Source organism: Dendropsophus ebraccatus, chromosome 2 (assembly GCF_027789765.1).
Source record: "Dendropsophus ebraccatus isolate aDenEbr1 chromosome 2, aDenEbr1.pat, whole genome shotgun sequence".
Taxonomy (NCBI): Eukaryota; Metazoa; Chordata; class Amphibia; order Anura; family Hylidae; genus Dendropsophus; species Dendropsophus ebraccatus.
The window spans coordinates 52,399,062-52,419,439 of NC_091455.1; the positions used below are offsets into that span (position 1 = coordinate 52,399,062).

The 20,378-nt window shown below is 41.3% G+C and overlaps 1 protein-coding gene across 7 annotated transcripts in view; it reads right to left on the minus strand.

The window, feature by feature from the left end:
* NKAIN3 (sodium/potassium transporting ATPase interacting 3) overlaps positions 1-20,378 on the minus strand; it is a 420,057-nt gene that overhangs the window by 252,561 nt on the left and 147,118 nt on the right. For 4 of the 7 annotated variants that reach the window (XM_069960002.1, XM_069960003.1, XM_069960001.1 and 1 more), the window contains exon 1: positions 9,119-9,305. The exons of 2 other annotated variants lie outside the window; for them this stretch is intronic. In XM_069960002.1, the coding sequence (XP_069816103.1) occupies positions 9,119-9,250 (132 nt within the window). In that variant the 5' untranslated portion in view covers positions 9,251-9,305. Of the gene's footprint in view, positions 1-9,118; positions 9,306-20,378 lie in introns of those variants that run through there. One more of the 7 variants, XM_069960005.1, reaches the window with a different exon arrangement.

Genomic DNA, 20,378 nt, shown 5'->3' on the forward strand with positions numbered 1-20,378 from the left:
AAGTGCGCAGATTACCGATTTTATGTTACATTATATATTTAAAAAAATCTATAAAAAGTGATAAAAACGTCCAATCTTCACAAATATGGTATTAATAAAAACTGGGGATCATGGCGGAAAAAATGACACCCCATACAGCCCCTTAGGTGAAAAAATAAAACTGTTATAAGTGTCACAATAGGCTCATTTTATTAATATTTAATTGCCAAAAAAAAAGGATTTTATAAAAAAAATATATAACATTAGAGAATCAGTGTAACCTGCATATGGTTGTGTTCGGGCTGACCTATAGAATAATGGTATTATGTCGCTGTTACCATATAGTGTATTACGTAGACACAGGAACCCCCCAAACGTTACCATATTGCATTCTATTTTACGATTTCACCTATTTATATCTTCATAAATAATATATTTGGAATTCCATCATACATGTTATGGTAAAATGAAAGACGCCATTACACAGTACAACTATTCCTGTAAAAAACAAGCACTTACATGGCTTGTAGATAGAAAACTGAGAGTGCTAGAGCTCTTAGAAGAGGAGGAGGGAAAAACGAAAACACTAAGATAAAAATTTGCGCGGTCCACTGGGTCATTTTGGGCCTGGTCCTCAAATGGTTAAAGGGGGTTGCCAGGCTTGGAAAAACATGGCCGCTTTATTCTAGAAACAACAGCTCTCTTGTCCTCAGTTTGGGTCCTCAGTTCCATTGAAGTGAAGAGAGCTGAATTGTAATAACACACACAACCTGAGGACATGGGTGGCGCTGTTTTTGCAAGAAAGTGGCTTTGCTTTTTCTAAGCCTATTCTCTTTAAAGGAGTTGTGGCAAGATGATAACATCTGTATATATGCCGTATTATGGCATATGGACATTTCAGAGATCTTTTTCTCAACCCCTCCCCCTCTTTCGATGGTAGTCTCAGTGCATCCATGCATTACTGTATATAGACAGCCATGCAATAAATATACCTGGACCAGAGTTGTCTTCAAATCAGAAATGGGTTTCCTTTACAAGACACCCCCCCATCCCCCCTCCCCCCGACTGTCTAGAAAGCTGGCAGCACAGCTAGATAGATATCAGTAAACGAAGTCACAGCAAACCTTTGTTGTCTATGTTTCTGATTTTATTTTCAATTTAAAAAAATCACAAGTTGGGCCATGAATAGTGTCAATGAGGCGGAGCCTATTGTTCCCTGTACCCTAGCCCGCTACACATTACTGTCATTTATGCACACTGCTAATTATGCAACGGGGTCGGCATACAGCACAATTGAATGTAACGGGGCTAGGGCCCAGAGAAAAAAAGGCCCCACCTCCTTGACACTAGTCACAAGTAAATGTTTTTTGGGAAAATATAAACACTGACACAGGAAGCAGAGGTATGCCCTAAATGCTTTTATTGATATCTATCCAATGGTGCCACCCACAGAGTAGTCAGGTGTGACAGATTGACTTTTAAGTATATGTATGTATGTATGTATGTATTGTATTGTATTGTATTGTATCAAAAAATTCTAAAATAGTATGGTACCATGTTAGACAGAAAAACCCATATGGTGGTAAATACACTACTGTTCAAAAGTTTGGGGTCACACTGAAATGTCCTTATTTTTGAAGGAAAAGCACTGTACTTTTCAATGAAGATAACTTTAAACTAGTCCTAACTTTAAAGAAATACACTCTATACATTGCTAATGTGGTAAATGACTATTCTAGCTGCAAATGTCTGGTTTTTGGTGCAATATCTACATAGGTGTATAGAGGCCCATTTCCAGTAACTTTCACTCCAGTGTTCTAATGGTACAATGTGTTTGCTCATTGGCTCAGAAGGCTAATTGATGATTAGAAAACCCTTGTGCAATCATGTTCACACATCTGAAAACAGTCTAGCTCGTTACAGAAGCTACAAAACTGACCTTCCTTTGAGCAGATTGTGTTTCTGGAGCATCACATTTGTGGGGTCAATTAAACGCTCAAAATGGCCAGAAAAAGAGAACTTTCATCTGAAACTCGACAGTCTATTCTTGTTCTTAGAAATGAAGGCTATTCCATGCGAGAAATTGCTAAGAAATTGAAGATTTCCTACAACGGTGTGTACTACTCCCTTCAGAGGACAGCACAAACAGGCTCTAACCAGAGTAGAAAAAGAAGTGGGAGGCCGCGTTGCACAACTAAGCAAGAAGATAAGCACATTAGAGTCTCTAGTTTGAGAAACAGACGCCTCACAGGTCCCCAACTGGCATCCTCATTAAATAGTACCCGCAAAACACCAGTGTCAACATCTACAGTGAAGAGGCGGCTGCGGGATTTTGGGCTTCAGGGAAGAGTGGCAAAGAAAAAGCCATATCTGAGACTGGCCAATAAAAGAAAAAGATTAAGATGGGCAAAAGAACACAGACATTGGACAGAGGAAGACTGGAAAAAAGTGTTGTGGACGGATGAATCCAAGTTTGAGGTGTATGGATCACAAAGAAGAATGTTTCTGAGACGCAGAACAAATGAAAAGATGCTGGAAGAATGCCTGACGCCATCTGTTAAGCATGGTGGAGGTAATGTGATGGTCTGGGGTTGCTTTGGTGCTGGTAAGGTGGGAGATTTGTACAGGGTAAAAGGGATTCTGAATAAGGAAGGCTATCACTCAATCTTGCAACGCCATGCCATACCCAGTGGACAGCGCTTGATTGGAGCCAATTTCATCCTACAACAGGACAATGACCCTAAACACACCTCCAAATTGTGCAAGAACTATTTACAGCAGAAGCAGGCAGCTGGTATTCTATCGGTAATGGAGTGGCCAGCGCAGTCACCAGATCTGAACCCCATTGAGCTGTTGTGGGAGCAGCTTGACCGTATGGTACGCCAGAAGTGCCCATCCAACCAATCCAACTTGTGGGAGCTGCTTCTAGAAGCGTGGGGTGCAATTTCTCCAGCTTACCTCAACAGATTAATAGCTAGAATGCCAAAGGTGTGCAATGCTGGAATTGCTGCAAAAGGAGGATTCTTTGAAGAAAGCAAAGTTTGATGTAAAAACAATGTTATTTCAAATACAAATCATTTTTTCTAACCTTGTCAATGTCTTGACACGTGGTGGTGAATAAGTGTGACTTTTCATGGAAAACACAAAATTGTTTGGATGACCCTAAACTTTTGAACGGTAGTGTACTTTCGATCAAAGTATTTTAGGAGTGATACCTTTATTGGCCAACAGAAAATTGTTATAATTGTGAGCTTTTGGGATTCAAAGGATCCCTTCCTCAGACAAGTTTACATTTGTAAAGCTCACAATTATAACTATTTGATTGGAGAAGATGGAGTCAAATGCCAAGCGTTTGGGTTTAGCCGAACTTGAACATTCGGCCGCTATCATTCCCTACAAATTGTGGTATATTCTCTCCAGTCTTACTAGGTGCTCTCTGCTGCCACCTCTGTTCATGATAGGAACTTTGCAGAACAGTAGCGAATCCCCATAAAAAAACCTCTCCTGCTGTGGACAGTTCCTGACATGGACAGAGGTGGCAGCAGAGAGCACCGTGTCAGACTGGGAAGAATACACCATGTCCTGTGGGGTATAAAGCAGCTAATTTTTTAATAAAAATTTACAAATCTGTAAACCTTTCTAATTCTATTTCATTTGAAAACACTTTCTTTCTTCAGAGCAAATATCTCTTTATATTAACCCACAATTCTGACAATTTTCTTAATTGTTGCTCTAGTCTGAATACCTGCTTATACGCTGTTAATTATAAGACACCTTGCTCACAATTTTACTGTTCTACAAATGACACAGTAGGAAATGTATGTGATTAGTGCGATCATCTGTGTTTTATTCCACCATAACCTAGTGAAAGTAGATTTTAATTACAGCAGGATTTTTTTTTCATCAATTTTAAATCAATTTTTAAATCCCTTTTTTAATGGACTTAGTATGCATAAAATGATTTTGAATTCTGTATACTGTGGTTTGTAATATCCTGCAGCACAAAAACAGATCGTGAAGAAATTAATATAAACTCAAACATTTTCAAGTTTGTTTGCCAACGGGATTAACCAAAAGATCCTCTCCTTGATGTATTTTAATAAAATATATCATAATAAATATAAAAGCAATTCTGTAAAAAAAAAATCTATAATCTAAATAAAGTTATTCAGATAATAAAATCAGGACGTTAAGGGGGCATAAAAGGTTTATAAGCATTGTTGTGGCTATAGGAAGCAGAACACTTAGGGCCACATGTATCATCCGGCGAACGGATGATTTCCGGCGGAAAGTGCCGATTTGCGTATTATTTTATACGCAAATGGCCGATTTGCGAATAAAATATAGGGGGCGTGTAGTGGGCGGAACGGAGGGCGCGGACTCAGAGTCCGTGCGATTTACCATCCGTTCCGCCCAAATATACGCCGAAAACCTACTCCAGTCCTCAGCTGGCGTAGGTTTTCGGCGGTGCGCACCGGCGCGCACGGGATTTATGTAGAGGCAGTCCGCCTCTACATAAATCTCCGTAGCGCCGGAGCTGCGGGGGGCATTTTTAAGTCCGGCGTAAAAAACGCCGGACTTAATAAATGCCCCCCTTACTGTTCAGCTTCCTGTGCATTGTACTTTGCAGCTTTAATTCAACAGATGCTCATTTATTTTATGATCAGGCAGTTTATTTCATAAATGCTCTGTCTGATCTCTAAAGGGAGATTTACAGTGTCTGCTTGGAAGCAGAAGATCCATGAATAAAGGGGTTTTTATGCCATACCATAAAGCTTACAGGGTATAGTGTCACCATCTTAGTCTGGATCAACACGATGGGGGAGATTTATCAAACTGGTGTAAAGTAGAACTGGTCCCTAGCAACCAATCAGATTCCACTTTTCATTCCTAACGGACTCTTTGAAAAATGAAAGGTGGAGTCTGATTGGTTGTTTGGGGCAACTAAGACAATTCTACTTTACACCAGTTTGATAAATCTCCCCCAATGTGATGTATTGTCCTTTCATAGAGTCTATATCTGCATTTGAGGCTCTTACAATATATTAGATTAATAACTTTTAACGTCAAAGAGAAAAGGGGACAGTCTATTTGTCTATCTATCTATCTATCTATCTATCTATCTATCTATCTATCTATTTATTTGTCTATCTATCTATCTATTTATTTGTCTATCTATCATCTATCTATCTATCTATCTAAAAACTGAAGTATGAAACTAGCCATGCAGATGTAATACATGGACTAAACAAGTGCAATGACAGTGGTTAGATATTTTAAGTTGGACGACCATGAATTCTAAGAAACAAGTCACAGAATACAATCAGTAGTGACATTGCATCTGTTTGGGATCACTAGATGGCGGCACATAATGCAGCTTCTAATTGGTCCTCTGCAGATGACCCCGTGTTTCAGCAAATATTAACACATCAGCCGTGGCATGAACTATGTCCAGAACTTGTAGTCTCCATAGAGTATCTGCAACCATCACTGACCTGATTTTTTATCAATGATTAACATTTACCAGTAATGTCAGCAGAAGAAAACATTTAGCCCGGGTCACAAGCTTACAGTGATGTCCCTAGGATTGTGATTACTTCAGTTTTATATTACACACCACGAAAATCGCTTTCTGCATTAACACCCTTTGTTAGTTCTGGTACTTTTTCTTTTAGAAGACCAGGCTGGCTTCACTGCCTTAAAATCTTGGAAAAACACCAACAAAAACACCATGGCATTTTTTTTTTTCAAAAACGCCAGCGACCAGATGTTAGCTGGAGGTAAATGGAAGTTTATGATATACTGTACTTATATGATATACTGTACTGTGTTTTTTTGTTTGTTTTTGTGGTGTTTTTGAGACTCTTTAGCAGTTTTTCCAAAATGCTGCATGCTAAGGGTGTTTTTTCCCCCCCTACCATTGACTTCAATGGGATTGTTCTGGTTGTCTAAAAAAGCCATTGCTGTGCACATGCTGTTTTTGTCACCTTTTTGTGATCCAGCAACTAGGTCATGGGATGGCAGAGGGAAAAAATTAAGTTTAGCACGCAAAAATGCCTAAACCACAAAAAAGATCCTTCACACAAAGTCAAAATGGCCAGAAAAAAGCAAATGCTTGAAAAAAATGCATTGGCAGTTTTTCAGGTGTTTTTTTAGAGGCCACACAAAAGGGATTAGTAAGGGCTCCTTAACTTGCATCCTGCACACTTTGTTGAACATTCTGCTGTCTCTATAGGGAAGACGTTTCAATCCATTAGTCATGTTGAAAGCAAAAGTTCCATCTTTTATTAAGGGTCAGTTCACACGTACAGACTTGCAGTGTAAATCTCGCTGTGAGTCTGTCAGGTCCTGGCAGTTCACTGTCACTACATACTCGCAGCTGTCTGAACGACTGCTGTGGTATATAATTCTGCCGGTCCCTTAACCCCTTATGCTCCCGCTCCGCTCTGTATACATTACCTGTCCTCACTGCACGGGGTCCCAGTGTACTGCTCTCCTGCCCGGCCAATCAGTGTGTTGCCCTGCCGTAGCCACTGACTGGCCGGGCGGGAGAGCAGTACGCCGGGACCCCGTGCAGCGAGGACAGGTAATGTATACAGACAGCGGGAGCCGGGCGGCAGCAGAAGGGGTTAAGGGGAGGGCAGTATTACATACTCGCAGCGGTCGTTCAGACAGCTGCAAGTATGTAGTGACAGGGAACTGCCAGGATCTGCCAGACTCGCGATATTTACGCTGCGAGTGTGAACTGACCCTAAAACAGACTATATAATCAGGAGTAACACCAAGCGTATGTTATATTTTCGTTATTATTTCTCACTTTTTTATTTGAAAAAAAATGCTGTCAGGTGCAGAACTCATGATATGACTGCCATGTGTGTATACACGCACTGTATATCTTGTACATAAAACACACGACTGTTCTAGTTATCTATTAGTTGTGATCTGTAACCTTAGTGGAAGCTGAAGTATAGAGAACTCCTGGAACCAGAAATGTACTGCTGACCTAACTGAGGGCTATGGGAAAAGACAGATCCCATAGGATTCCAGAAGCACAACCACCAGTATTATAGCTTTCTAGTCAACTTCCACTGATATTAGAGAATTTGAAAAAAGATTTTAAGGGTTCCTAGGGGAATATTCCTGGGCAGGGGCGTAACTAGAAATGGCTGGGCCCCATAGCAAACTTTTGATTGCCCCCCCCCCCCCGACTAACCACTAAACGGTCACGTGAAGTCATAACTACATAACTGCTAGCTCTGGTCAGGAGTGCTTGCAGTTAAAGGGACATTTGCAAAACCCAGGAGACCAGCAGGGCCACCCGGTGCTGCAAATGATGATGGCTCAGGGGGCCCAGTGTATTGCAGGAGCAGGCCATTGGGCCCTCTGATGCGGCAGGCCCCATAGCAGCCGCTATGGCTGCTATAGTGGTAGTTACGCCCCTGTTCCTGGGGAATATTTATTAAAAAGTACACCTTTTTTTTTTTTTTTTTTGGTGTACAAAGTTGTACATTTTCTGCACGTAAATTGAGACTTTTTTTTTTTATTTTTTTTTTTTTTTTACTGCTGATGCTACTTTTAATTAAAAGAAAAAATAGGGGCTTAGGGCTTAACATGAGGAGCATGGTCTCAGCAGGTTTAGTGCATTTTATTTGAAAATAGTGTGAATAATAGTGGAAATGTATGCAAGCTTATAGCCAACTTGCTCCTACTTAAAGGGAATCTGTCACATTAAAAGTTGTAAGGAGCAGAAGTTGCTGAGAAGACTGATATATAGTTTTGTGGGGAAAAACTGCAGATAACCTGCCATTTCTTTATGTAAATATCTGCTCATTCCTTGCTAAGTAGTCAAGTGGGCGGGCCTACTCAGTGATTGCCATCCTTCTCTATACTTACATTCATACTGATAGCTGCCAGTCATTGAGTAGGGCCGCCCACTTGACTACTTAGCCAAAATTGAATAATGAATAATTGGCAAGTTATCCAAAATTATATATAGAACAGGGCTAGGCTAGGGAACCTTGGCTCCCCAGCTGTTGCAAAACTACAACTTCCATCATGCCTGGACAGCCAAAGCTAAAGCTTTGGCTGTCCAGGCATGATGGAAGTTGTAGTTTTGCAACAGCTGGAGAGCCAAGGTTCCCTACCCATGTGCTATAACCAGCTCCTTATAATACAGGCATATAAAATGGTGACGTTTAGTAAATTCCCCTTCGGCTATAGAAGCAACATACACAAGATTGACAGATAAGAAGAAAGGAGAAGGGATGTGAGAGCAATAATTGTGTAATCTTGAATGCAAATGAGTAACCAGGTGACTATAGCACTCAAGTCTACAGCCTTCAAAATATGCAAATTCCTGTAGGAAGAGCAGCTCTGGAGCACATACTGCTGTGCTGCCAATTGAAGTACCATGGGGAATTACAATTAAACAGCTTCTATTTATATTCTTGATTTCTCAGAATTTGATGTTTCTCTAAACAATGTGAATTAGTTTGAGGTCCGTGTCACCGTTACATGAAATCAGGATTTGTAGTGTGAAGAATAACAAAAATGTTCCAAGCTGATCAAAATTACTAATGGCTTTCTGTTCTCCTTTCTGGATGGATATGAATTTCAACACAAGCCAGAATGCCGGGTATAAATAATGACAAAGTAATGCTTTATGCTATCAGCTTTATTGGAAAATCTATTGCGCTGTTAAGCAAATTACCTGTCACCCTTGTTGCAGTACATTAAATTTTACATTAACAAGGATCTTGCTTTGTATCCTTGTTTTAGACGCTTCTGTCCCAGGACTTGGCACTGGTAATGGCAGAATTAATTTGGGAGTTAATGGACATGAAATGCCATCTGCAGTAGCGGGTTAGAAGACTAGCCATAATAAATTAAACTCATTAACACCCATTACCATTATTTATATATTATATTAGCAACTATGGGAATACTGAAGCCCTGCTAATTATCTGTGACTTTGGAACTCTGCAACAAAGAATCCATTGTATCAATATGTTCTCATTGAAAAATGGTTCGGAGCTGTAATTACAAGCGAGTAAAACCCAGAGTTATAGCCGTGATAAATCATATTATTTACTGTATTAGTAAACATCGAGTGCAGGGAAACGAAAGATAAGAAAAATACCTGTAAATGTAAGCCATTGATTTCCCCTGCTTGTAAAGTCCTGTGTTCCACATTAAGCCATTTCTCAGTTATCAATGCTGCTTGCTTGTCTATCTGTAATCCCATACACTTTACCTGTCCACTGAACTCCATGGAGACTGCAGTGGCCGTGAATTGATGAACAGAGTCCACAGCCAGAGGTAGTACTTGAACCTATCAGGCTATGCTTAAAGGGAAGTCTCTAACCGGCTGTTAAGTTTCATTATGGGAGAAGATTGTGAAAAAGAACAAAGAACAAAGGTAGTTTTATTAACCTTCACCCACAGCAGTATTTTTCTATTAATATGTTATTTAGGCAGTTTGGTGCACTGGTAGCAGTACAACAGCCCTTGGTGTACCAATTTAGATGAATATTCATGAAGAAGGAGGGAACAGTTGGGCACATTAGGTAAGTATCTTACAGGACAGAGGCAGGTGAGTATGCTTTTCTTTTATATTTTGGTAGAACCTAGAGTCCTGTCTAAAATGTTGTTTTTTTGTTGTTGTTTTTTTTTTTTTACAGAGAAACTAATAACAGGAAGTTTTATTACTTTTAGCCACAGTGGTATTTTTCAGAAATCTTTTTTTGTCATTAATATACTATTTAGGCTTTCAGGATTATTACTGTCATCCTCAGCAGTATTTTTCTATTTGGTTATTTAGGCAGTTTGGTGCACTGGTAGCAGTACAACAGTTCTTGGTGTACCAATTTAGATGAATATTCATGAAGGAGGGAACGGTTGGGCAGATTGGTGCACCAAGAACTGACGTATGGCTCCCAGTGCACCTAAACTGCCTTAATAACATATTAATAGAAGAAAGCTCCTGTGGGTGAAGGTACGGTAATAATCCTAAAAGCCTAAATAGTATATTAATGATAAAAGAAGATTTCTGAAAACTACCACTGTGGCTAAAAGTAATAAAACTTTCTGCTTTTAATATCGCTGTAAAAAGATTGTTCAGGGACAAAAAATTTTTTTTCTTACCTGACAGTGCTCCAACAGCATCCTCCCTTGCTGGAGCACAACCCTGGATCATTAGGAGTGCTCTCCAGAAGTCACTTGGTGAGCACACTGCAGGATAGCGACACATGGATTCCAGGCGCTCCTGACTGGGTGATATCATGGAGACCCAACGGCATCCCCTGCAACGCAGGCCACCGGGGGTCCACATCACCCAACGGGACTTCTGAATCCTGCAGCACAGCTGAGTAACTGTCAGGTCTTCCTGCCAAACAAATACTTCTGCTACATGTGTTTCTGAGGTACAACAGCCCCAGCCAGTTAACACCTTGCCGGCTATTAGGGTGTGTGGAATTCCCCTCATGGACATGTCAATTCTTTAAATGGAGAGCCGCAGAGAGTGGAGACGCCTTATACATAACATTGAGACAGTGAGGCAGGCGGAATTCTGAGTGGAGTTTGCAGAGTGGGATTCTGCTTGGAATTTCGCCTGTTTTCCTCAGTGTGAACGCATCCTTAGAATAGAATCCCTTGCGTGCTGGTAGTCCCCATGTTCTTCTCTAGTGCATCTTTTGTTGTTATTTGAGCCTGACTTTCGGCATTATGACTATCCTCCTTTTCTGCCCACATTGGCTTGTGACCCGACTATCCCTTGATCACGTCTCTGTACTTCTGCTGTCTGCCCGGGGTGACCTCGGCTTGTTAACTATTTTTTTTGTTATTTTCTGTCTTGTCTGCATTTTGTGTTGGCACATACTATAAGTTAGGGACTGTTCCCAAGTTGGCCGCAGCTGCTTAGGGCTGATTGGGGCAAGTAGGCAGGGACGATCAGCAGATTATCATTTATTCGGCTGACGATTGTCTTTATTGCTCGGAATAATCTGTCGAATCTGCTTGATTAAGCAAATTTTTGCTCTGTGTAATAAGGCCCTTACTTAGTATTCTCATTACATCATAAGAAGTCCTGACCTTCTTACTTGCTCTATTCTACTGCTCTGGCTGTGCACCAGTATTTACGACACCCAACACAATATATTGGAATCACCCACAAACGGCCAATCGGCGTCTGAATCTCTATGTCTCTGTAAGAGTTGTGTCAAGTCTCTGTAATAGTCACGCTGGTGATCAGAATGTTACTGGAGAAAATTTGGTGTCTTAAGGCAATAATGATGTAAATCTGGACTAGACAGATTCAAAGCAGATTTTATAGTGAGTTGAGGATTTATCTTTTATATATCCTGATATTCTACTGAGCAGTGTCCAAGATTAGAATCCATAAGCTGATACCCATACTATCAGTAGGATGAAGATCTCTTCTTCTGTGCTCTCTTATCATATGACATAACTGGGTGATGTTCAGATGTTTATTCAGTTCAATGAGAGACTCAATAATATACATGGGAGATACAAGAATTTAACAGCACACTGGTAGAGTGCCAAAGTCCTCTCATGCTAGTGATCCAAGGGGGTCACAGCTACTAGACCACCCCGGATTCCATTTTTCTTAGGTCAATGATACGTTAAAAGACAGATAAAAATGTAGCAAGACAATGCATTGCTGAAGATAAAACGATACAGCTGCCTAAAGCCATCGGAAAAAATAAAGCCACCTGACGTTCAGGAGTCCATAACCAGTAGACAAGCTAAGTTGAATCCCCAAATTTCTTTCAGATCACCAGGCAGATTAATGTGTGTGATAGCAAATGTAGGAGGACATCAGGCATACTAGATTTCGACTTGCCTGATTCTTTGTCCATACTGGAGTTAAACCATTGTTGGTCGCACAGAACGTGGATGTTTATGGTGGGGCCAAATAAGTCATCTCATGTGTATGTCCTCTATTAGAGATGAGCGAACCGGGTTCGGATTCGAGTCGATCCGAACCCGAACGATCGGCATTTGATTAGCGGGGGCTGTTGAACTTGGATAAAGCTCTAAGGTTGTCTGGAAAACATGGATACAGCCAATGACTATATCTATGTTTTCCACATAGCCTTAGGGCTTTATCCAACTATAGCAGCCACCGCTAATCAAATGCCGAAAGTTCGGGTTTGGATGGACTCGAGCATGCTTAAGGTTCGCTCATCTCTATCCTCTATACATCAATACGGAGGCGAAGTTACTAATAAATAAATTCAGACAGTCAGAAACTGGCCATTTCAGTGGCAATGGTGCTGGAAGTGTGGTGTTTTTTTGCCATATAGCAAATAGCATATAGCTGCGTCCTGCTCCTGGACATCGCCAGCTGTTGTATGAGCTCCCCTCCGGCTGTGCCACAACCTGGTGATCAATGACTCCCTGCAGTCACTGATCAGCTGAGCAGGCTAAATGCAAACCCATTTGTGGCGTTGAATCCGGGTTGTGACATACCCGGAACCTGGGGAAGGATCAGGGAGCTCGGTGATGTGGCAGAGCGTGGGCACTGGGAGCAGTAAGCATATTGTCTTTTTATCCCCCCCCCCCTCCCGCCAGACTTCTCCTTTAAGGGAAATTACTGCAATTAGTGTAAATCCCAATTGGAGGTTGACCCTGATGAACTGGTAACTTGTGTGATTCACTACGAGCACATGACAGACCATCCACTAAAATATCTATGGCGGCACAGTTCTGCAGAGTAAGCAGATGTTAATGTAAATGTGCGATTTTGGCACATGATGCCCAAAGGCTTATTTTACTAGTCCTGACATCAGCGAAATCAAACAATTCAACACGGTGATGCAGTGTCAATATAAAACAAACACAGCAGCATAAAAGATAATTGAAAATAAGCATGTAACGCTGGATGACAGGGGGCCGCTCCGGAGGCAGCACGTTCTTTTGGGCATCTTATTAGTCGGAAATATCATTTTGTTTTACTCCTCGAAGCAAAACGCAATGGTGATATAATTCTACTTCCGTCTCCACCTTAACCAGGCTATTGTCCCTAATAGATTTACAGGAGCAGTGCTCGAGCTAATCTCCTGCATTTTGCCTCCAGTTATCTGAGGTCAATACGTTATCCTGGGACCCATATAACGCAATTATTTTTCCCAGTGCTTAGTTGTAGGTAGAGACGGGGTGACAAGATGACACACTCTGCTTCACTACACAGGGGAAAGCATCAAGGAAAGGAGTAAAAATAACAACTGCTTTCAGAAAAATGTATAATATTAACATATTAAGGAGCATTCCTAGTAAATATGCATACTTGTCATTTTATTGTGTATTCCTGCCTGGTTGTTATGTGTTATATTTGGTTGTTATAGTAATCCTAGGGAAAGCTAGGTTACTACATTAAAGGGAAAAATCTTTTACTTTTAAATCAACTGGTTTCAGAAAGTTTTATAAATTTGTCATTTATATCTATTTAAAAATCTCGAGTCTTCCAGTACTTTTCAGCTTCTGCATGCCCTACAGGAAGTGGTGTTTTCTTTCCAGTCTGACACAGTTATCTCTGCTGCCACCTCTGTCCAAGACAGGAACTGTCCACAGCAGTAAAGGTTTTCTATGGAGATTTGCTGCTGCTCTAGACAGTTTCTGTCTCAGACAGAAGTGGCAGCAGAGAGCACTGTGATAGACTTAAAGGTAAACTCAATTTCCTGCAGGACATAAAGCACCTGATAAGTACTGGAAGACTTGAGATTTTCAAATAGATGTAAATAACAAATCTATATAACTTTCTGAAACCAGTTGATTTAAAAGAAAAAGCTTTTTGATAGAGTACCCCTTTGCCCCCTCTCCACTGCAGCCATTTCTGGAAAAACATTTTGCCCTCCTTGCTTTCTAAGAGCGCTAACTTTTTTTTACCTTTCTTTTAGGGGCGTAGCTAGGCCTCATAGCAAAAAAATGTAAGGGGCCCCCCTCCCCTACGCACAACACAAAGCACTGCATATATATACATATGTGATGTGGCCAAAAAATATAAAATCTCTTGTGGCCAGAGGCCCATTAGGAGCCCTTATGGTTATATACATAGGTGCAGGAGAAGACTACCTTCTGCTTAACCCCTTATGTACTGCAGTGTGTAAGTGACCCAAAGTTCAGAAGGCAAGGAGATATCTGCTTTACTGCTTATATCTGATAAACCCTGACCACTGCACAGAGCTCTTCAAAGACAGAAATACACACGCTCTTACCTTCTTCCCCAGGCCTCCCTCATGCACGGGCCTCATAGCAACTGCCTACGCTGCCTCTATGGTGCCTACGCTGCCTCTATGGTAGCTACGCCACTGCTTTCCTGTACTTTGTAATGGCAAAGAGATAAAAAAAAAAGAAAGAAATGGTTAAAAATGATTTATTTATTTATTTATTTTTTTTTTTGGGGGGGGGGGATGTTTACAGTGTTAAATCTTTACTTAAAAATAGCACAATGCCTTACCAAAAGAAAAAAAAATATACCAAATGTATATAGTTTTTGTTTTTCTACTTAAAAATTGCTTTGAATCACATATTCTGACTCCTATCAAATTTATTTTTCCCATTTTTGTAGCTCTGTAAGGGCTTTTTTTTCATGAATGGGAAAATTTGTCCTTTTTTTTTCTTTCACTTATACATTTAGTACTCCTTGGAGGACTTGAACCTGCTTGATCAATAGAATACAATACTAGTGTATTGCATCTTGACAGATCTCCCAGTATCAGCTATAACACATAAATGGCATTATAAAGTGTGAGCTCTGAACTCGCTCCACACTCACTTCCAAACATTATAACTTACAGGTACATTAGATGTCAGGAAAGGGTTATTGATATCTATTACTGCCCCGATATGAGTTGTCACCCAATATTTGCAAATTAGTTTAGGTATCCTCTAAGTTTTATAATAATCTTATTTTTAAGGCTATGTTCACAGTTGTATTTTCATTACAATAATGCACTCCATTAAAGCGACTCTGTACCCACAATCTGACCCCCAAACCGCTTGTACCTTTTGATAGCTGCTTTTAATCCAAGATCAGTCCTGGGGTCCGTTCAGCAGGTGATGCAGTTATTGTCCTAAAAAACAACTTTTAAACTTGCAGCCCTGTGCCCAACAGCCGGGGCTTAGAATGTCTATGCATTAGGCTGGCAGAACCCCTCTGCCCCTCCTCCCCGCCCTCCTCATCATTAGGAATGCTCCAGGCAGATTGTCTCCTATTCATCAGCTGTGTGAATACTGAACATGGACTGGATCGTTAAGGCACCTGTGAAATGTTCAGACAGGAGAAAATGTTCCAGTGGCATTCCTAATGATGAAGAGGGTGGGGAGGAGGGGTGGTGCCAGCCTAATGCATAGACATTATAAGTTTAAAAGTAGTTTTTTAGGACAATAACTGCATCACCTGCCGAACGTACCCCAGGACAAATATTGGATTAAAAGCAGCTATGCAAAGGTACAAGTGGTTTGGGGGGTCAGATTGTAAGTACAGAAGTGCTTTAAAGTCAATAAGAAATTGTCCGGCTGTGCACACAAAACATCTGTAAGTGATTCCAGACCAAATAATGAACATATGCATTATTTACCACCTGCTTTTAAAAAAACACGGCAGTTTTTTTTTGCCCCCCCCCTCACATTGTGTTATTTTTACTCAAATCGATGGTCGTATTTAGCTTCTATGTCAACCTAGCCTAAAGTGTGAACATATTCCAAAAGATTTTTTTTCTACACTAAGGCCCAGTTCACATGGAAATCGGCGCAAGTCTCCGCTTTCGTCACTCTCCGCTCAAAAATCTCCCACTCCTTCACAGGCACCATTCATCTGTCAATAGTTTTGATACTACAGATGAAAAATATATATTCAAAACAGAAAATGTAAATGTCGCTGTTCCCTCTACTTTATGAACCTGCATTTTTAGATGTAAAATCGACCTCGGAATTATGGGTCAAAAACATGAGTTAATAAAACTGCACATGGTTTCCTGGATTTCTCCACAAAGTCTTGTGCTTTATTATAATTTTAATGACACAAGAAGAAATCACTGATAGATTTGTAACACCATAACAGTCACTGTAAAAAGACTTTGTCTTCCAGAAATAAAAAGACCCGAGGGACTTGTAAATCTGATAGACCATATCCAGTGTCTATTATTCAGTAATGTTCAATCTAGGAATGGGCAAATAGGAAGTGTCCGCTTGGATACAGATCTTAAGAGAAGAACCAATTAAACTGACAATGCCATGCAATCCTTGGAATTTACTTTCTCACCTACGTTTTCTTGTGGATATTTCATCATTTCCTTATCGCTATATTTCTTGATGTGTTTAGATATAAAAAGTGGCAAACGGAAGTTGTTGTTTTTTTGTCGTTGTTGTTTGTTTTTTTTAAGTTGAAAATGGAACAAATTGGCTTCCTGGCACGTTTACATCTGTAATAGTTATGGCTGTTAAATGAAACTTCATGTGAACCACCAGACATTATACCATTAAATTCAATGTAATGTATTTGGATATTTTTTTTTATCACGACGGGGCGGCCACCTGAGATTTGCTTCAGGAGGAAGAAACCATAGAATCGGCCCTGCATAGAAATGCAGTACATTATATACACAGAATATTTACAGAATACCCCTGACATAATGCATTAAGTGTAAGGAACAGCCACCCTACAAAATAACATGCTTAGCAGCAGGAGGAATTAGGTTCTGAGGCTGCCCTGGGGCAAAACATTCATAAATAAAAAAAACTGCAGTCAGAATTTAGAAACTGATTAGAAAAAAAAGACCATATTTGGCTTTAATGAGTAAAAGAAACATGAGGAAATACATTGCCTTTAAGGAGGGGGAGCAGAACGAGTGTGGGCAGATGCTACTGAGTATAGAATAAAGACCAATGTCAGTAACATCCCAACTTTATTACAACCAGCGATGACAGTAAAAGGAGTTGTGGATCCACTGGACCGTCACCAGCGATGGCGTAAGCCGCACCAGGGAGCGGAGTCTAAGGGGCTGGTGGTCTTCACCGTGCAGAGGCTCCAACAAGGTAAGGGCAGGAAAGGTGTGGATATTTATAGTGTCAGTGTGTTTGATGCAACTACCAATTAGGGGTGACCTGTCTCTTTAAATCTGTGACAGCCGGCGCGCGTGTCCTAGGAGGCGGGGACGTGCGCGCTGGCCGAGACCGCGGGGAGCAGGCACGAGGGATGGTGAGACACCCCCAGGGGCCGAAACTACAGCAGAGCCGAGCCTTTGAACGTGGACTCCGGCGGCTGCAGGAGACGGAGAGGAGGGAGAGAGGGTACGGCGGCGGCTTGGACCACAGGAAGCAGACACAGCCCTGACAAGGATCTATATAAAGGAATTTCAATACAGCAAACTGTATAAAAGGCTATTTATCTGTATTTCCTTTTCCCAATGTGCACCAGTCCCAAAAAATTTTTTTTTGATATGCTGGAATAAATGGCTGAAAACTCTGATGTATTTCTGTGAACACTACTGACAATGCAATAAAGAAATCATTGTTACGCCAGGGATAATATGACATTTTCCCAACTCTGCCTAAAACAGGAGAGAAGAGTGGCTATGAGCGATGCCAGTCAGCACTTCTCTCTACTAATGGAGCATTTCAAGTTTTCAAATTTAGATAGTTAAAATAGTCACCAACAAAAAACCACCGAGGAATATCATGCACAGTTAAGACATCTTGCTGCCGACTGTGAATTTACAGATACAGACAAAAAGAGGTTCAAATCAAAGGAGAATATATTTCTTCTAATTTAGGGAGACAAGTACTCAGAGATCCCAATAGGATTTTAGCAAAATTGTTGGAGACTTCACATTAACGATGCAGCAGAAAATCTTAATAAGTTTTGTGTTAGTTTGCCTCAGTTTTTATCCATTTTTTCTATTTTGCCTTTTTAGAGGTGTATGTTATATTTACTTGCAGGTTTATTAAAATGCAGATGGTTCAGCAGGATACAACAGGATGCCTATCCTGCAGCATCTTGTTAGCAGAGACTTGTAAAAAAAAGAGTAAATGATCTGTCACAATCCTGTTTATTGATAGGAAAGAAAAATGGAACATCTTCAGCTTCAGACTGTCTTGTTAAAAACAAACAAACTGATCTTGATGGCATACTTGTCGAAGAGAGACTAATAGACCCTTTTAGCCATGAGGGATGCCCCATCAAAAACCAATGGCTCATTTTACTGATCCTTTTAAAAAAGAAAAAGTTGATGTTTTAATAGGATGGTGTGGTGGGATGTGAACAGACCCACAATGCATCCTGCAATAACTCATCAGCAATGGGGGTAACCTGACATAACTGGGAGAAAACTAAAGGATTTTTGTCATCTGGAACCCATGCAGTCTCCTGGGACCTCAGTCTTCGCCTAACGTTATTGTGTGGTTGAGGAATCGCTTGCTAAGTACCTTAAACTGTGTCTGGGCATTGTAGGTTTTTTTTGTATGTACTGCCATTTTGCATGTGACACTGAAAAACACTGATAAACCAGCATATCCCGAGGTATAATAAAAGTGCACAAAAGTGATCTCATGTAAGAAAGTAAAGATTTTGGTCACATGACACTTCTACAGGCAGAAAAAGTCTCCTAGGTCCACCTGTTTTGGGATCATAACCAATCCCGTAAAGACTAGTCTAAACATTTCTCCTGAAAGGGCTATACCTCTCAAGTCAGAGCCTGGAACGTTACGAGTAGTGTAAGAAAGTGTCTCTTTCCTTTGCAATTTAGTAGACATCTGAACCCAAGCCATTGCATCTCAAGCCTAAAGTACCTGTGAGAGGGTCTAGCAAAAGGAAGAGATTTTGCCTTTTTTGCCTCTAAATCTGATCCAGTACCAACCACCCTGCTATCAGCAAGTTACTCAGGATTCCATTCCCGTCGTCATCTTTGATGTTATAACTTTGCAAACAGTCATCAGCTAAGAGACCGGTATCATTTCTTTTATCTCTTCACGTCTGCAGCTCTGAGCATGACATAGAGCTGATAGATTTCCCTTAACATCTACATGAAAAGAACCAGGGCCCTTGATATTAAGATACTGTAGGTACAGGTCTGAGAGGCGACACTTACATCTATCAAATATGGCCCAACCTGTGAATATCCCATAAATGTTCCATATGGGGATCCCTCTTTAATTGTTGTTCCTTCTCTACCAGATCATCTACTAATTGTCTGTGGACTATACCCCAGTCGTCTTATACTTACAGTCAATTTCTATATCCATTTAGAGGTGACATAATGGTACATAGCACAGCACTGCATGCTGCACATAGTTTATATAAAATCAGTAATAAAAAACAGTACAAATAGAGATCGCAGTCATGTGACCCAGGGGCGGAACTACCGCAGTAGCAGCCATAGCCGCTGCTACAGTGCCCGGCACATCAAGGGGTCCGGGCAGGCTGTCATGTCCCCGGTTAGCTGTTCAGGACCTTTGTCCTGACATCTGCTAACCGGGAGAATAGTGTGTAGTGAAGCCGGCCGAGCCCCCCATCCCCCTCTTCCCAACTTCCTGTTTCCCCCCTGCCCCCTGCCCCGGATCTCTGCTGCTACCATTTGCAGGTAATAGCTGACACACAGTGATCCCTACTTACTGTGTGTCAGTAGCCGGGCAGCAGTGAGGAGTCTCCTTCCTCTCAGGACCCGGCCTCCTCACAGGGATCAGACAGCTCGGGGGATGGGAGAGACCTGCAGGGACGTGAGTATCATGGAGCTCTGTGCAGCCTCATCAGCATTATCTCCTTCCTGTGATCTATGACCAGAGCTGCAGTGTTGTGTCGGGACAGACAGGAGGGGAAGGAAACACACAGGTCCTGGCTGTATATACCCCCTCTCCTGTCCTGGCTGTATATACCCCCTCTCCTGTCCTGGCTGTATATAACCCCCTCCTGTCCTGGCTGTATATACCCCCTCTCCTGTCCTGGCTTTATATACCCCCTCTCCTGTCCTGGCTGTATATAACCCCCTCCTGTCCTGGCTGTATATACCCCCTCTCCTGTGCTGGCTTTATATACCCCCTCTCCTGTCCTGGCTGTATATAACGCACACACTATATACGTTGTAGACAAAGATTACCGGCACTACTGCTGGAGGAGTTCATCAGTCACCGTGCTTCCCATTAGCAGCCGGTTTGACACATACACTTCTAACGATCACTGGTAGGTGCTCACTAACTCCTTAATAAATAAGCAAGTCCAAGATCCAAAAGAATAAAAGGAAATCGGAGAGGGCACTCACCCTATAAACGGGATCTTCTTTATTGCATGTGGATCGATAAAATGGTACAGGACATATCAGGATTCGGGCATCACACGCCGCACACGCCAAACACCTAAAGGAGATAGGTAACAGCTGGTTCGCGCT